Raw genomic sequence first — 19,822 nt, forward strand, 5'->3', positions numbered from 1 at the left:
TCATTTTTGTCCAAAATAACGGAACCTTTCATCATGCTTTACGGTATATTTAAATGTCATATTTCACAGAATGTATATCTTTATTTATGCCTAACTGTCTAGTTCCGTGAAAACCTTTATTAATGCCAAACTGTCTAGTTATGTTTATTTATGCCTAGTTTATTTATGCCTAGATGTCTCAACTGCAACCGCCATGGTTTAAGACATAATTTGTGGATAACCACCGAAAAACACTTTGGGTGACAGTTGAGATTTATTGCACACACGTCTGCTATATTTCAATCTCCACATCATAACTGTATGCTGCCATTTCTATTCTATTTCTATGCGAATTTGTGTGTTTTTCATCCACTATATATGCTCGCAGAAGCCACCCCGCACCTCACTTTACATTGCTAACAGTTGAATTGGACAATTGCTATATATGTCATCCGTGACTAATGTTGTGACTTTGAACTATGACGAAGCTATGTTTTGAGTGTCACGTCGGGATCCGGTATGTACACGCCCCGGGCTGGGTATATGTTCAACACATTGAAATATTTATATACTGAACAAGGTCAAATGCATCTATCTTGTCCTATGGAGTAACTGCAGGACAGCACGTCGACAGATCATGTATATTGTGCACAGTCATTCGACAGAACGTCTCGTTTAACGTCGTGTTTGCGTATTTAAGGATGACATCCCGTCTATACGTTTCAACTGTTGTGTAGGTAAAGATACCGTTGCAATGGACAAAATTCTGATGCAACGTTGACCAAACGATACATCGAAAACCGCCTTGAAAAATACAGGTTTAAAATTCGCGCAGGCGCAGTACGTTCTGCCGACGTGCTCTGCAGGACAGTGTAGGACGCTGCGTGGACCTTTTCTAAAGAATATACTAATTAATATTTAAGTGTTTCTATAAAAGAAGAAGGCTATGTCCTGATAGGGTCTCTCTTCTAACTATACACCAAGGACTCATTCTTACAATTTGATGACCAACTGTAAAAACTGGAGACTCACCATCATTTTGTGAGCAAACAGCTAATGGTACAGACGTCACAGCTTTGGCAAATGACCACTTTGTGACGCTGCCAACATGATAATGTTGTGTGAAGAAATGTCATCAGTGTTCGTCGGTTCGCAAGGTCACGACATTGTCATGTCTTAGACAGTTCTGATGAGCTGTAATCTTCTACTTTTGTAGTGACATCTATGGCGTCAATGACGTCATAGTTTTGCCAACGACCATTTTATACTTTGGAGTACTCTCAAAGCGCAGGTTTAGACTTCGACATACTTTGACGTGTTTTTAAGCTTTCTTAGTCCTGGTATCTTTTTTTCCGTTATTAAAATAGATGCTGCATTGCCTATTTGAAACGGCTACGGTCTTGCCAATTTGATACCGACTTGAAGCCACCAAAAGATCTGCTTGTACGTAGCCATGGTTAGTTTTGGAGTTGCCAACAGTACAACATTGTGTGACGAAGAGCAATCAGTTACCAAGGTCATGACATCACTGTGTATCAGACAGCTCTAATGATATGTAATCTGGCAGTTGACATTTCTGATGGCAGTGACGTCATACTAGTAGTTTTGGCAGCGACTACAGTGTAGAGTTGCCAAGGATTTCAACTTGATGATATTCGACAAGTGTCCTTGTGTTACGAAGGTCATGACATCACCCTGTCTTAAACATGTCTAATGAGTTGTTATCTGGCGATAACATCTCTGATGGGTATCAGGGCTGACCTTCGAACGACAAGGTCACGGTGGGGAGGGGGGCAGGGGTATTTTTGACAACTCAGCAAATATGCTTAATGTTTTGTGAAACAGGTTCTCCTACTGCATAAGAATGTACCTCTCTACATGAAAGTAGTAAGTGCCCATTGAATGTTGAATAACACTTGATATTTCAAGATTTTAAAAGATTTTTTGAGGGAAATTGTAAATGTCTACGTACGAAACTGTAAGTGTCGGCCTTACACTGTTATATATGGCGGATGTATCTGGTCTATGTGGGTTTACTTGGAAACGACAAGCGTTACCAGTGTTTGTACATATTACATACACGGTGTGTTGATAGTTGTCATGATTATAGTGAGTACTTCACACGGGCACACGGCTGAATTACAGGTATCCATCTTAAAACCACACATCAGAGGTAATTTGAAACAAAGGTTATATTTTACCACCGAAACAAGGGTCGTTATGTTCAATAATGTGCTAATCTAGACAAGTATCTATTACCATCATCACTCTGACGGTAACTATATATGTTCTGCTGCTGTAATTTATTAGAATCGATCGCGAGCTTCAAATGGCACTTATCTACATGAGCCCAATCTGCTCTTAGTTTAAGTTCCTTTCCGCACCTGTGGTGTATAGGGCGGCGCATATCTCCGTTTCAGTAGCCCTTGGGTCACACAGTTGTGCAACAATTACAGCTTCTTGGTTGGGGGGGGGGGTCAACATGCCTCAAAGTAAAGTTTACCACAGCCCACCTCAGTTAAACCCTGAGCTGGGGACTGGCTGTGTATTGGCGCTGGAAACAGGCTGGTTTCTATAGACACATATGAAACGTCAATCATGTCCAGTGATAACATCCTCGGTCGACGTTCCGCTATGTGTTAATCACAGGCGCCATGATGAGTAGATAAACATCATAAACAACAATTATGGATGTCAACTGACCTCACATTTGTCTATTGCTCATCCGGCGAACGTCTTGCACATACTGGTAATTTCTCGTTAAATATTGTAAACTATTTGTACGAACAATGTTTGTTTGTTTGTATGGCATAGCCGGTAAACTGCCTTTAGACGCAACACACCAGTTTTGTATAGATTGTTACCGTGTACCGTGTAAGACCGGACTGTAAGGTTTGAACCACTCACTCCGGGAAGGACCCCTGCTCTTTTCAAGAAGTGCGGTGGGATCTTTGACTTGTTGGGGGGTATGCAGACGTCATCATATCATATCATTACCTTGCTTCTTCCCTCATGACCTCAATGAAAAGCCACCTGCAGGCCGATATGCACTTATCGCGAATAAACAAAGCATTCAAACAAATATGTATCTAATAATATTGGGAAGCCCGTGACTAGGCTTTCCGCTACCTTTCCTCTTAAGTAACCGACACAAATGAAATACCCTTTATTCACACCTCGTGTGTATGACGTGTGGTGTTTTGGCGGGTTTTTAATGACAGAGTTCCTCTTTTCTTTAATCCCCCACATCAAGTCAGCGAACGGCACATTATTCTTACCTTTCCGGTCGGTTACGTTATTGTTCCCCCATCACAGGGGGTGGAGCCAAAACTCGGCACAATAGTGACCCGATGGATGCTAGTCTCCAAATAAGGCCCTGGCTACGGCAGGTGTTTTAATAATACCAGATTATTACGTACTGTACTGTTTCCTGATTATATTGTTACCGTGTTTGGGAAGATATCGTTTCTAAAACATTTGCCTCTGTAAGCTTCCTGACGAAGTCGACAGTGGTCCGATGGTTGGTCGTACGATCGTTCTACGATCGCAAACTGAATGCACTATTGGGACAGTCGTACAGGTGTCCTGTAAAATCCAGCTGTCTTGGCTCATTGTCTACGGCTGATTCTGTCACAGCCCACTTGCAAATCCTACGATATCAAAATCGTACGAATGTGAACGCGCGCAGATAATTGTAAAAAAAAAAACAAACACTAGCCTCATATTTACAGTCTGCGAAGGAGGCTACAGCCCCGACGCGTGTTTATATCTGACGGCTTCGTCGAACAATGAATAAGTCTTTGATGGCCCGCAGGCATTGCCATTACGAGTTTTCTCGGGCAGAATGTAACACGCTACCGTCTAGTTTGCCAGGACGAGAGGTGTGTATAATATGGGGGTCGTTACCATCATTTTCGATGCCGTCATTCTCCTGAGCGGCTATCTGGAGTACGCGGTGATTTTTGCCATGGGAGCGTACATTTCCTACTTCTTGGCGTACTTCTTCTCCACGGCGAAGGCGGTTCGGGACCAGGCAGCGGCGTCGCCTCCTCAAGAACAAGGGGGGAGGGCGACAACAAGTCAGGAACAGAGAGCAACAGACGGAGGGACGACGAGAAGACGTAGAAACCGACGATCGGGTCGAAAAATGGGGAATAAAAACACGAGCGAGTCGAAGGCGCCGGTCGAGAGCGTCTCCCTTCACGGCATGTCGGGCACTTCGGCCCGAGAGGACGACAAAGACGGTTACGATGGCCTTGCGATATGCACCGATGTCATTCCGAGCAAGGACGACTATAGGCAACTGGATTTTGAAAAGACGAGTCTACAAGATCCTTGTACGATGGATCAGGAAGACGCCGTTGAACGCCCGACGAGCGAGGACACCCCTGGTCAAGCAGGGGAGGAGGAAAGGGGCGTATCGGAACCTACTGACCTGAAGCGGCTCAGCCCGCGGATGGCCGACGGCGAAACGGCCGTGGGAAAGCTGAGGCAGGCGGAGACAAAGGTGAATCCACAGGTGGGAACTCAGGTGTGCTTAACGCTACTGATGGGGCGTGCACGGACCGCAGCACCATAAACTCTGATCTTTCTGCTTCTATGAGTAGCAAAAAAGGCGCAGGGGAGGAAAATAGCAAGGAAAGCGAGGGCAGTCAGTCGCTAGGTAGTGCTAGCACTCAGTCTGACAGCGGTCAAACGCTTAAGGGAAAGCCTAAGGGGGGACGGAGGAAGAGCAGGAGGCAAAGAACAAACAACAAGACGGCGGTAGGCGTAACTTGCGCCAGGAACAATACTGTAATCGAAGCGACAGGTAAAGGGGGTGCAGCCAGTGAATGTAAGCAATTAGGTAGAAAGGGCAGCGCTGACGAGCTTTTGTTGGTTGGTGGCGAGAGTTTAAGGCAGCCAGATGTGAAGGAATTAAGCAGTAACTCTGATACGATCAAGGCAGACAGCAGAGCCAAAGTTTACGATCCGAACAATAGCGAAGGAAGACCAGACAAAGGTGAGGTTAAAGGTCTCCCCGCTTCAGCAGAGTTTGGGAGTAGAAAAACAGGTGAGACTGATGTCACTGATAGTGCGACCGAACCTGTCGACGTGAGAGGGCATGTGTTAAACCGTCTCAAGCCTTCGGTTGATCCCGAGCTCTCAGTGGAAGCTCAGTGTTCTCAAGGATCCGAGTCGATGGAGATGTTTCACACGGTTGCTACCGAGATCGCGTCTTGCGACGGCGCCGACGGGTTGAGACCAAAGCTTAGCGCTGAGATAGAAGACGCAGGTGGCGACGCGGTTCTCGGGACTAAAAGTGAAGACGCCGGGCAGAACACTGGGCGTAGACAAGGCGTCTGTGGGCAAGTCGAGGGCGTAACCAGCGGCCAGACGCCAGCAGACGAAAACGATACCTTGTCTCATGATGACGGGAAGAAAAGAACCAGCGACCAATCGACAGACGAGGCTTCAGTCCAAGATGGCAGCCTTGAGCCGGCTTGTGAAGAAGTTGACAGTCGTAGCGGCGAAAAGTTGGAGGAAAATCAACAAGAAGGCACGTCATTTCCGGTTAGTGCACTTGAGGGTGAGACAGGGAGGAAAGGTGGAAGGGACAGCGGCTGTGACGTTGACGTTGGTGACGCTGACGTCACGCTAGCGTGGGGTGAAAGCGACGCCGACGCTGAGATTGAGAGTTGCGACGAAAAGTGTGTCCCAGCTGTAGGCGACGCCACGAGGTGTCCCGCATTATCTCCACCTGTCAGTCACAACACTAACCACGCCAACATTGTTGGCAACGATTCGGAAACCCAGAGCTCCAGCTTGTCCTGTACAGACGTCGCTTCGTCTTCAGCCAAAGACGGCGACGATCAAGGAAGACCAAACAGGGACAGTGGAGTCGACTTTGTTCTAGACGACTCTCGTGGCGGCGACGACGGGGCAGACGTACCCGCCGCGCCTGACAAAACTGAAAACAAAGCCTTGAAAATCTCACAGGACACAAAAGTTGACCACCAGACACTCTCGCCAAACGAGACTAGCGACAGTGAGAGCATAACCAAGAACTCAAGGTGGGTCTTACGTAACACCTTTTTAACGATGCGGACAAGACGGAATATGACAAAGAAGACCATGAACTCAGAGAGCGCTTCTCCAAATGTTGAAACAGAGATTGTCGCTTCGCCTACTTCCATGTCGAACACAGACGGCATGGAACAACATCAGAACAGCAGCAGCGACGAAAAGACACCAGGGGGCACGACTCAAAAGGTAACCGCGCGAAAAATTAAACTCACATTAGATCAAGCACTGTGCCCTCCACAATCGAGCAGTGATAATATACATGTCAGCGTTGGTTTTGATGTGCCCAATGTTGCAAAGAACAGCACAAACCTCCAGAAAACATCAACACCTAGAGATGAGGAAAACGACGCTGATCAGCATTTGAATGCCGAAAACAAAAGTACCGATGAAAAAGTACTTGAAGATGGCAACACTGAACCTAGTGAGAGCATTATAGGTGAAAGTATCGCACAGAATAGCAAAGATCAGCTTCTGAATGTCGAAAACAAAAGAACGGGTGAGGAATTACATGAAAATGTCAAATCTGATTCGAGTGAGGATGCCACGGGTGAAAGTGCCACACAGAGTGACACCGATCAGCTTTTGAATGTCGAAAACATAAGTATGGATGAAAAAGAACTTGAAAACGGTAAAGCTAAATCAAGCGAAAACATTGCAGATGAAAGTACACCACAGAATAACGCTGAACAGCTTCTGAATGTAGAAAACAAAAGTATCGATGAAAAAGAAGTTCAAAACGGTAAATCTGAATCAAGCGAGAACTTTGCAGGTGAAAGTATCGCACAGAATGAGGCTGATCAACTTTTGAGTGTTGGAAACAAAAGTACCGATGAAAAAGAACTCGACAACGGCAAAGCTGAATCCAACGAAGACACTTCAGCCGAAAGTGTCGCACAGCTTTTGAATGTCGCAAACAGCAACTCCGAGGAAAAGCCGGGAGAGAATGCTTCAATAGGGACGAGTGGTGATAATAGCACTGCTAGTACATGTGTCGGGAATGTAAGTAGGTCGCCGGTTGAAACGTCCCGCGCCGTTGTTGACCCCACTCCAGGCGGGCCGATCCATCAGTTTGCACAGCGGAATTCCAACAGCCTATCAGGGGGCAGCTCTGACAACCAGCCCTCCGCGCAGCTGCCGCTCTCGTGCCCAGGCACTTCCGGGTACTGGTCCGATCCCGGGGCGGAGTGTGGCAGTGCTAGTCCGTTAGATTTTTCCGTAGATCCTGCGCCTTTCCTAGACGACACCTTTGCCGGCATGATGCCGCTTTACCCGCGCGGGCAGCAACGGCAGCCCGCAGACTCCTTACGGAGGAGAAGCCTACGGTCCTCCACCAGTGTGGAAGCGGCGCTACGGTACTACGATGCACCGGAACGCTCCCGTACCCCTCCCCCTCACTCTATGTACAAGCCGTCTGCGTACTACCGGAGGAGTATGATCGATCTGAGAGAGGGGTACGTCCCTCCATCCTCGCGTACCGAGGCCAGGAGGAGAGAAACAAGGCCCAAGGAAGTTGTGAAGACGGAGGTCAAGTCTGCGGAGATCAAGAGGGAGACGCCGGTCCTTAAGCAGGTACTCCTCGCCTCCACCACACCACCCTTAAGGAGGCGCAGCGCCGAGGATCTATCGAAGGAAAAGGAGAAGCTGGAGGCTAAGATCGCGGCTAAACAGGAGCCGGCAGTGACCACTGGAGAGACGCAGGAGAAAATACACGCCACCAAAGTCATCGTAGAAGACGTAGAACCCGTCGAAGTGGAGGAGAAAGAGGCCGAAAAGCAGGTCGAAGCGACAGAAATAGAGATAGAACCACCCCGCACGGATGTAAAGGATAGGCCGCCCTCCCCACCTCCACCCACGACCGTAGACCAACCGCCCCAGAAACCGGACACGATCCCAACAGACACAACACCACCAAAGATCGAAGAAACAACTACAACAATAGAACAAGAACGACTTGACGAAACGACGACAACAAAAGATGACGAGCCACCAGCGAAGGAAGAACCCAAGGAACTCCCTCGGCGAAGCGTTGTGTACACAGGTCGGTTGGAAGCGTTATTTTCTGGGTGGTAGATCAGAAGGTATTTTTCTGTGTCTGGGTTTGAGGTGAAATGTTGTAGTTGAGCCCCGGGAGAGATTCTCCTGGCATGGTTAGGGTAACTTGATACGGGGCTAAATGTGGTACAGGGCGCGGTGGGAGATTTTCAGTCGTTCTATCCGGTTTTATGACACGTATTTATTGTGACGTCTGTGAATCATCGAAACCCTTACCCTACGTAAAAATTGCCCTCATCACGTACTAAGCTTATCATCGACCTAATTTGGCCTCAATTGGGGGCCGCCTTGTGTTCTCTTCTCTACCATACTCTAAGCTTTCTTGTGATGGGATCCATCGTATGATGTTGACCCTACATAAAATGTTTTCCCTACATAAACACTTCCTCCATCACGTTCGTACCAGGCTTAGCATTGACCCAATTTGGCGGCCGCCTCGCGTTTAATTTGCCTTTTCCAGACGTATTTTTCTCAGGTTTCTTTTTGCCCTGCGATAGAACCCATCTTATATATGATGTTGACCTTGTCAGGATATCTTAAGGACACGACTTGTCATTGATAAAAATCTAATTCTAGACAGCTTGAGAATGGATCATGTTTTGGAAGGGCTAGGTTCACAAAAACATTTCAGACTGTTTAGCGTCACGGACTATGAGGGATGACACTTCGGCCTTCGCAAGTGACAAATGCTCCCTTTGCGACCGGCTAAAATTCTGAGAGGTCCCTACTACTCTCTAATGCACTCCGTCATCATTTATTTATAACGAAGCCAAAGGACAACGTCCCGAATACCACTTCTTATCTCCAAGCAGATGTTGTGGTGGAAAACCGTATGGTTTTGTTGCTGCCCGGGTTTTCCAAAATAACAAGACGAAGACAAAGTGACACTGCACTCAAGTTGTGTAGATTATGCCAGCGATATAGCTAGCAAAAAACGGTACGTCAAAACAGAGTTAAGGCCTCCAGTCCACAGTGTCCAAGCCGACGACAACAATACGTCCTGCGCGCAGTTCTAACGTCGTTACGGCCCGCACAACTACGTGGGTAGAATTTCCCCCACGGTTAGATACGCGCCATGGATCCTCTAAATGACGGCACGAGTGTGTAATAATGATATTATCACTCCCGTTAGACATTGGATCGGCCCGGTTATAGCTACGCTTGGGGCCATCTGTATCTAGCCTGGAAGCCAGACTGTTCCCAGGCCGGCATTCACAGGCCAGCACCGAGGCTACAGGACCAACATGCTCCTTAGGAAATTAGACTTCATATCCAAGGTCTACTTCATGGGGTTGAGTCAAAATTTCCTTGGGGGCATGTTGGCTCTGGAGGCCAGGAGCTGCCTGAGTGGGCCCTAAGTACAGCCTGGGTTCCAGGCCAATCTGCACGGTGTAGGTGACCTATGGTCAGGGCAATCCTACACGTGCGCTGAATTCAGTATTGCGCTTTTACCAGCAGAACGTAATATATTGACATAACATAAATTGGTCACGCACTTCCTGCTGTGATAAGACAAAAGGAAAACGAAGGAAATGGGCAAGGCAAAGAACCGATATTTTGTCTCTTCTATATTTCACTTTCTCATTCTGCTTAAAAAAATCATATACTATATATTGTTGAACTTGATTTTGTTATGTTCATGGACTTGTAAACAGATTTGGTACTGGATATGTTGTAGTTTATGAATGTTTTATGACTTTGACCTCTGAACTCTCACAGGGCCGCTTAGAAGAGCGGCTGAGACAGAATATACAAATATCAATATACAAAGGTCGAAGTTCACTCTAGGATTTTACTTATCATTGTACTGAATGCAACCCATGATCGTTGCTTCCATCTACCAGAATCCTAAAGAAATATAGCCAATTTGACAATTTAGGATTTTACACCTGCCAAGAGATTGGCCAGCAGTCCTTAACAATCATTTATTGTGGCAGCCCGTCCGAAATTCGCCACTGGTAGAGAAAACATCACGTTTTCAATACACATTCCATCATACTTAATTCCCGACAACACTGCCATTGTCTTGGCGACCGGAGGGGTTTGCCAACATCTGCTGGCAATTTGTACTCTGTCACAAAAATTCAAACAGAAGCGGTCAAAGTCATGGCGTCTGGTCTACATGTATTGTATAGTTTCGCCTTCTTGGCACCGCCTTCTTCGTAACAAAGTTATAGTGCCTGTCATCTTTAAGATTTATGTCAAATGTTTCAACTGTAGCAACTGTGATTTGTATCACGTATTACCGAATGTTGCGTTACGTTTCACATTTGGTGTCTGCTTTCCCTGAAATTACTGTCTGACATTCAGACGATTGTATTACGTGTCAGACATTTTAAAGTAGCGTTACGGTGCAAGTTTGTTGGTCTAGAAAGTTACGATAACGGGAGACATGGTATCTTACATTAGAGGACATTCTAACTTTGTAGTTTGAAATCTGTGCACTTTATGTTATAACGTTACGTTGCAATCAAGTTTGTTGGTCTTAAAGCTACGATATCGGTTGATTTTGTATCTTACATTAGCGGCCATTCTAACCTTGAAGTTCGGATTGTGTGCAGGCGAGCGCTTAAGTTGATGACACCCATTTAGACGATATCGAATGATTTGTGTTGTCCATTAGTCGGCTTAACGTTCGGTTAAGTTCACATTTCTCTTGCTCTTCGCTGTCTAATTTTCTCTCAATGGATTTTGAAACCGTTTCTCTTGCTCGTTTCCAGTATTCTCTTGACACTGTTGAGTCGATATCCAACGAGTTATATCATCTATTAGCAATTTTAACGTTCATTCGTTTGTTAGGCTTCGTGCCCTTTTCCTTGCCAAGTCTTTTCGCGATAGATGTATAAATCTTCCCATCATGATTTGCGTTCTAATTAGCCGTTTTATCGGTCTGGTTATCTAATATCTCTCCTACCTTATTCTTTAGACGATACTTTATTGATGGAATCGTAATACAATCTGCCAACACGCTCGAACAAAAGCTGATCGAAGCGTTCAAATGCCAAGGTCAACGCCAGAAGGTGGAAGTGGCTGTGATGGTTTGTATCAAATAACAAAGTGTAGCAGATTCTTGTCATCTTGAAGTATAGCGCGTGGGATAGAAATACGACGCAGTTATCTGTACTAGCGTGCAGTTTTCATGTTGTTACTTTCATGCAAAGGTTCAGTCGACTGAAAAAAATCGTAGGAAGGTGTTTAAAATACAATGCATTCTTCTTCAGGAGAATTAGTTGTGCAGATACTAGTATCTTCGTCCGTAGTTTTTCCTTGTGTTCTTGTCCATGTTGTTATTTCAAAATGTATCCCAAAATCATTCTGTCAGATATTTTACGGCGATAAACTCTACACACTCGCCTGGAATCGTCGCCCACGCGGACCCATATACAGTATTAACTAGTCGCTGGGGGAGCGATTGTCTTTGTTTAAGTCTTTTGCGTAGGTGTTAACGTCAATGCCAACAGTAACAACAAATACAAGTTACAACATGTTAACAAATATAGTAGACCTAGTCATTGGCTGAACATGAGTCTACTCTAAATAAGCTGAACAAATATGTGTGGCATAGGTGTGCCCCTGGAGTGCCCTTAATCATGTAATATATTTTCAGGAAGGTGTGACGTTTTCCAATACATAAATGTCGCATTGACACTGCTGTTCACTCTCACAACGTTTTAAATTACATTTTAATCGCCGTTCTCCCAAATTAAGGACTGCCTACCAAACTTCCCTTGTGCGATTATTAATGACTTCCTGTGATGACGCCTTATAAGGATCACGTATCTAATTCTGTAGGTTGATTAATTTCTATGGGCTCCTGACACCTTCACGGTCCGTTATAGTATTTATGTTTCCATACTTCATACAACTAAATAATACAAACAAATTCACATTTCTGATGAGCTCTATGACAAACCCCTCACCATAAAACATGTCTGTTCTTGCCTTTTTACCATCACAGAGAAGTGAGGAAAAACTGAATTTACTTAATAGACCATAGCGCTAGTGCTAGCTTGATCATGTTTACGTATAAATGTATATACAAGCCACTCCTTTGTTAGTACCAGTGTACTTAACCAAGTGGGTATGTATGTACGATAAAGGTCTTGATTCATTCAATAATATGATACCCTTCTCTAGAAGCTGAGACACATCCATAAAAGATTCTATTGGTAAGTGCACTAGGTAATCCAGTGTTTACCCACGAGGTCCATAAAATTGTGCTCCCTACATGGTAATGTCTCAATGGGGCACAGTAGATGCATGAAACAGATGTTACCTCAATGGTACTTTGTCTGGAGACAGAATGCTTAGAGAACGGGGTCAATGAACTAATGGCATTTCAATACTGTAATATTGTTTATGTGTTTTATGTATAGGTGTAAGGCTGACCGGTGAGTTCCCAACACCAGCTTCTTATATTGACGATGATTGACGGTTCTTCGCGGAGGTGTTTTGTTTGTAGTGTGCAGGGTGGCATATTGCTTTCATTCTCGACCTTTGTTTTGTATCACAGTATACACGGAAAGATCACGGATCAGTTGGTGTCTTTACAAAACCTTGTTGTTGAACACGCTTTGTTTGAATAGCTAAATGGCACTCGCTATTTGACATTGCCTCGGCCCTTGACGTTTGATCTTTCAGGTTTAGGTCACGCACTAGCAGATATGAACAGGTAGCATTTACTACAGGTAAACAGCAGGTAGGACGTAACTTTGACCCCTAAACTTTGCCCCCCCCCCACGGAAGGTCCACGCATCGGCAGTTATGTGTACAAAACAGGCGTGTTGTGGAAGCGTTATTGTTGTTGTTTGACAAGTTCTCTTGTGTGAGAGATCGTATCTAATATGTTTGCCAGGTGGGACAGTCAAGACACGATACGAGATGCTTATCTTCTGTTTTGTTAGAAGGGTACCTTACCTGTCAGTCTTAATTAAGGTACGGCTAGCCGATTTAAAAGAAAAGTGGCTGTATCTACTGAGAATCTGAGAACCAATCCGTTGGAAATCACAAACGATCTTTCCTGTTCCTTTGAATCTTCAAATCGACAATGTTGCTAATCTCCAAGCAGATCATGCGGTGGATACAAGTTAGTATTGGCCAAAGGAGTTACCATTAGCTACTGAAGATCTGCTGACATCGAAAGAGGGAAGACCATCTGATCTTTGGTGGCTAAGCCTAATGGTCACTACTTAGCCAATGGATACTGTCCTGCCACTGTTTGATCTGCTTGGAGATTAAAGTCGCTCCTTTTACTTTAAAACTTCAGACGCATCACATTGTAGGGTGCATTCTTACCAACCGTAGTTTATTGACTCTCGTAACGGGCCTCACACTAACTACATGCAACACTAAGACATTGTCAGTCGCCACACTTGAAGTACAGAAGAGCGATCTGCAGTGAGATTTACGTTCCGTATCCAGACAGCTGAACACACCAGACGTTTAGATCGGGCGGGTATTAACGTTTCTATGGGTGCCGCTGACCCGCGGTGACCTGTGTGTGCTTCTACGTCATACATGGAACCCTGCCAAGTAGTCTACGGGACTGGGAAGGGACGAAATCACACGGTTCTTTATCAAAGAAAAATTACAACGAAGTAGAAAGGTAAAATTTGTAAAGCAAATGCATGATGTCAACCTTCACATGGTCTTGCCTAGCAAACCGTATATACTTCTGCGAATGTAAATATAATTATATCTGATCTGTATGTGCATGAACTATAAGTTGCAAAGTTGCTCTGTCATCCTCAATTCTTGAAAGCTGATTGAAAAAAAAAGAGACCAACTGAGCGTCCTGTATTGACTGATAGATTTTGGAAATGAGGACAACGATGTTCTTATCTATTGATTGATACGTGAGCTAATACAGTTATAGAGAACAAATTAGGTCAATACCATATTTGCGGAACCCCTAATGTACGCCCCACCTCCCCTAAGCAAACAATGCTTTCCTTTTGCTTTATACAGAAAAGGCTGTACGAACTAAATCATTCTCACAGCTCCCACAAGTTCATACATTACGTAATACCCTGCCGCACCCCGATGTATTGGCTCCCAAAATGCCAAATACTTCCTGTTTTAATGGTCGCCATTTATCACAATCAGCTTCTGGGTTATATGATGGATGTAATGTATATTAGGACTTGGTATTTTATGTTACCGCATGGACTGAGATGTACGTGCATGGCCCACTGTGCTTCGATCTGTGTGTGCTGGACAGACTTGCACCTAGGTAATACGCCTGAAGCATTTTATTCTCCGGCCTATATCCGCACATCGATTTTGGTATAAATCATTGACTGAAACGCCAATGAGCAATTTTCGGCAGGCGATTGCATGATAAACTTAGAAATGATGAAATAACTCATGAAATTGTGTTAAAGATTATCAAAACGTATCGTGAGACTGCCAGGTAGTCACAAGACGATTGTCAACAAAATTGGAACAGACTCTGAAATAACAATCTTAACTATGCAAATTTTGTCAGATATCAAGATGATGATATGTAATCAGGATGTCTTAAATATAATGCAAGATGACGTTTTTGAAATTGAAAAGAATTAATCTCTTTCAAGTTCAAGTTTTCCCCCACGGCACCATGCTGTGTTTCAACGCTCCCTGAAACACATTAAAAACAGACATTCACACATCATCAATATGGCTTCCCGTGGCGGCTTGCGTACGTGCCAATACTAGTAGGTAGCAGTTTATTTGAAACATTGGTGACCTATTAGCGATTGTACAATGACTGCCCCAAGCACTTCGGTAAATTTTCCTACATTCGATCTTTGCCCGGATAGATGGGTATTCTGTCCGGTTGCCAAGAACCTTCATCTTGGCAGTGCAAACTTTGTTTTTGACTGTTGGATATGGCTGTTAGTGAAGTTCAAACCTAGGCAATGAATATTCCGTTTTGTATCTTGAAGTAATATTTCTTCAAGACAAAAAGACGTCAACTGTCAACTACCCTACAATCAGCAGTAGAAATCTAGAAAGCAAGACGCTAAAATCAGCACTAGAAACCCAGGAAGCAAGACTCCAAAATCACCACAAAAAAAAACCTACAAAGCAAGACCATAAAATCAGAAGTAGAAACCTAGAAGGCGACACCTAGGTACCTGAAATCACCACCAAAACACTAAAGAAGTAAGACCCGAAAATCAGCACTAGAAACATATAAAAACACACGTCACTACACCCAAACCGGCAAGCGCCACAGGAGGACCCGGTAGTTCAAAGTCATCCTGACGTTTTCCTGCCAATTTTTGAGCCATGTGGCGAGTTGACCGCTCTGTAATCATCTTTCGAGACTTCAGTGAGTCAGACTTTAGCACGTGGACAGGAAGCCGACAATCAGTAGCGAGAAACAGATGTGGGGAAAAAACGAGGCCAACGGTATCGTGTTCAAAGAAAATTCGAATTTGAATTCCAATTTCAAGTTATTGACTCAATCAATTGAAATTGGATTTCAAATTCGAATTTTCTTTGAACACGATTGATTGAATTGGCAGCCAAGTTGGCTGAATTACACAAAGTATTACAGATTAAAAAACTTTTAGAATACAATTTGAATTCCAATTTCAAGTTGACTCAATAAATTGAAATTGGAATTCAAATTCGAATTTTCTATGAACACGATTGATTGAATTGGCAGCCAAGTTGGCTGAATTACACAAAGTATTACAGATTAAAAAAGCTTTTAGAATACAAGTTAAGTACACAGCGATATAGACCGCAGTACTTACCAAACATTAAAAACACATTAAAAAGAACGGCATTGACGATTGTAGACGATTTCAGGTATGATATTGGATTTTTAACAGTCACCTTGCCACGCTCACTAGTGTTTCCTCCTCAATTTTTGTCTTATCAGATTACAAATCAGAAAGCACAGGAAAAATGTGCCATGTTTACAAGAAGAAATTTGTCACGTAAGCTGAAAATGCCACCGCTGCTCTCGTGCCCAGGGTACCGTCGACAGCACAGGCCTTTTCGCACAAAATGTCGTCTGCAAATGGATAACGCCTGTAGTAATCTATTCTAAACGTCTGGTGTAATCCTTTATAAACCTCCCACAAACGCACAGGAATGCCAGGGATGTGAGGCATGGTCTCATGTCGATAACACCAAACTAGGAGTGTTGTTTCATCTGCGTACGTTCTTTTGAATTATCATAGCAACCGTGGAAAATAAAAACAGTGATACGGGGGGGGGGGGTTGGGAAAAGACAATGGCGTCTGTAATATGTATAATAGACACACTGAAAGGTGAATGATTATCACAGAAAAATGGAGCTGTATGCCGTGTCCTTCTTTTGTATGCAAGTAAAGTTGGCAAAGTAATTTGCATATTATACCGCGTACCGACGAAAATTAGTTTATTTCATTACTGTCAATCAAATAAAGTTTGTTTGTTTGTTTGTAACACTCTTTATTCATGAGAAGCTCAAATAGGCATGCAGGCCTACATTAATTTTCATCATAAGGGAGATGTAGGGGTCAGATGAAAAATATAACAAAAATACAGTTTAATCTACATTTGTAGGTATGCATTTTAACTCGCACATAAATACAGTTCTCCCCCAAGTATTACTGTAACCTGAAACAACGTACCAGCTGTTTATGTAGACGACTGTTCCTATCGGAACACACACATGTGCCAGTCTCGCCACAGAGATAAATTGGACCAATTTACTAAATAAAGAACCAACTGGCCTCTCGTTAGCCGATAGCCAGATGATTTTAAACCTGTGGTGATGAACGCACTACAGGACCTCAGGCTAACGTCTGTTATCCGCTATCGGTTGTCTTGGCTTCGATATGCTGCCAAAGTTTATGGACCGCTACTTCTTGGCTTAGGTACATATATGGGATAGCTGCTGCAACAAACCTTTGAAAGGGACGGCAAATTTGCCCTAGTCAGAAAATAGGTGGGAATAGCAGCCTATGATATCAGATCAAATAATCAAACGACGTTATTTTGCCAAGTTGAAGATGTGAGCGTCATGGTTTCCAAGTGCCTTCTGTCTGCAGCATTATTGGCTGATTTTATAATACTTGGTTTTCTGTAATCTGTTTTTATCTACTGGCTCAGAAGTGCTAACAGAAAAATCGTGCTAGTTTACTTCCTCCGCTTTGACTTTTTGTCTGGGTAGTTGAAATATCATGACTGTTATCAACACTATCAAATACAATTTGGCTGAAACTTTCCACATCTTGCAATCCGTTCAACCCATTTATCGTACTTTATAGACATCTGTTAACAACCGAGTATTAAACGAAAGGCCTTCTAAATATAAAATGAGGGTTAGGTTACTGCCATTTCAGGACGTCTTCAGTTAGTAAGAAAGCTGGTAGAAGGAAGTGTTCAGAAGTGGAAAGAGCTGCAAGTTTTAGTCTGGTCTGAAGATAACTAGGCAGATTCCCATCATCAAGACTTCAGCCCGCCAGTCTAGATCTGGCAGAAACAAAACACAGAATCGTTCGCTGTCTTTTATCATCCTCGATCTTTCCCAAAGAACTTTGAATGGGATTCTCTCGACTTTATTCCATCTCTATCTGCTGTGGTACCGTTACCTGTCACAAGAGGAAAGACTATGAAGAGGGCCTATCTTTACATCTGCCTGGATATCACGCCCAGGACTTGGCAGCGATACGATGTTTTTCCTGCCGAAGCCCCGAGGGGTATGTCTATCTACTGCTGTTGTATTGTCATCACTTCTGAATTGGATTTTAACCTTCTTGCTGTATTTCGTATATGCCTGTCATATTATTTTTAGGCGCTGTGTTGTCTGAAGGTTGTCTTCTATTTGGTTGACGTTGTCGTCCTTGGAAGAATAAGATTAAGCATATCTCACACAAATACTATGCCCGACAGTGCAAATGAAAATCTTATTTTGGACCTGAGGACAAGGTAGCGTTTTGTTGACATTGTAAAAGGTTTATCCGTCGCTTCATACATCACTGTCTGCTGTGCATCTTATCAAATTGGCAGGGTAAAACAATATCAGCACTAGAAAGAAAGCCGGATAAAAACGACTAAAACACGTCAAAAATAAGCCAAGGCCTAAATCACTGCTTGGAGAGTACACCGAAGTCACAATGTCTGTAAGAACACTTAGTCTGCAGGCTTTAAACTTTGCACAGCGAGACCATTATGTCTGGGCGTGTCAAAGTATCTTTCTCTCAAGTACTGTTTTCTGCGAATATAAAACACCGTCTCGGAGGCATCTAAAAGAAGACAATTAAGGCTAATATCGATTTCAACTCGAGTGTTTCTGGTCTGTCCCAAACTATTGATTTATTTGTATAAACGTCTATAATAAGGACGAAGGTTCCCTTTACAGTTTCAGTCACATTCAGTCATTGTAGTCCTTTGTGAGAACTGTTGATCTCCAAGCTTTAAGAGATACACAGCCAGACCATTATGTTATTATCTCTTGGTAGATCCAACCAACTTTCTACAAATGTAACGTGCCGTCTTGGAGGCGCCTAGATAAGACAGTAACAGCTACCGGTTATATCTCGCCTTCTGGCTTGTCACAATCTATAGCTTTACCCCTTCTTCGTCTGGCATGTTACCAACTGTTTTATCTATTTGGAAGAGGCACTTCCTTAACGTCTCGCCACTTTCACTGAACTACGTTCACTTTCTCTCCTTACGACCAATCTCCTGCAGTTAAGCGATCTATTCAAGGTTGAATCATGCTAGTGAATGATGACGTCCCATTGTGTACAACACGTGAGAGAGCGGTAGTTTCCTCTCCTTGATGAGCTCAAAATTACGTAATTAGGCTCCGAGGTCGCCCCTTGGACAGTACTTAACAGTCATTACGTGTTGGAGTAAATGGACTGATAATTATGGTCACCATAATTTTACGCCCACTGGTCCTGACTTGTTCACAAGGGATCTGGATTAGTCCTTGTCCCTTTATTGAGGCTATGTGTATTGGGGATGCCTCTGCCGACATCTCAACTCAATCTTATGTTCAAGGCCAAGCGTGGGAGTGTGAAGCGGACGTTGTTTGAAGGCGACATCGTTAAAATAATGTGTCTCCCCTCTAATATTTTCACCCTTTCTCTGAAGCCGTTGTCCTCGAACTTTTCACTTTTATGTCTCATTATGTAATCATCGTCAACAGGACTTATGACCGATGATCATCACTTTCTATGGCTACGTACGTCAACTGTACACTTGAATATAGATACAGTTTCCATGATTTCGACTTTCTAACAACCCACACGTTCATCACATTGAACCACTGTGGGCCTCTTTAACTTCACATTTTCGTAGCAGTCGGCACTTGTTTTTTGTGGTCTAATTGTTACTTAGTGGCCATTACAGAGAAAATTGGTTGTAGCTTTGTCAAACTAGACTTGTTATGTTTTTCTAGTAGACTAAGGTGTAAAATCCACCTATGATGAGATGCATAGTCGTCAAAAAGGAGGAATATAAAAGTATAGGGTGACAGCCTATCGACTTGTTTTGTTTTACCTCCTGATGATATTATCTGATGTATGGGGAGGCGCAAATGATTTAATCGATATACTTTCCTACTAAACGTAGGTACGTGCGTTTGGTCTCGGGTGCTGTAGATCCATTACATTTGATTATATCGAAATCGCCGATTCTACCATATCGGATTGTACATTAGATCGAATGTATGTATGTAGATGGTCTTCTTGCGGGGTTATACCCTCCCTTACGGCATGACACGCAGACGATC

At 43.7% G+C, this 19,822-nt stretch overlaps 1 protein-coding gene across 1 annotated transcript in view; it reads left to right on the forward strand.

Moving 5' to 3' along the window:
• Nucleotides 1-19,822, forward strand: part of LOC109478093 — a 50,944-nt gene that overhangs the window by 5,079 nt on the left and 26,043 nt on the right. The window contains 2 exon segments of the mRNA XM_019779577.1: nucleotides 3,853-4,463; nucleotides 4,466-8,083. Coding sequence (XP_019635136.1) covers nucleotides 3,853-4,463; nucleotides 4,466-8,083 — 4,229 coding nt within the window.

This window comes from Branchiostoma belcheri, unplaced genomic scaffold, assembly GCF_001625305.1.
Source record: "Branchiostoma belcheri isolate BF01 breed outbred unplaced genomic scaffold, Haploidv18h27 scaffold42, whole genome shotgun sequence".
Taxonomy (NCBI): domain Eukaryota; kingdom Metazoa; phylum Chordata; class Leptocardii; order Amphioxiformes; family Branchiostomatidae; genus Branchiostoma; species Branchiostoma belcheri.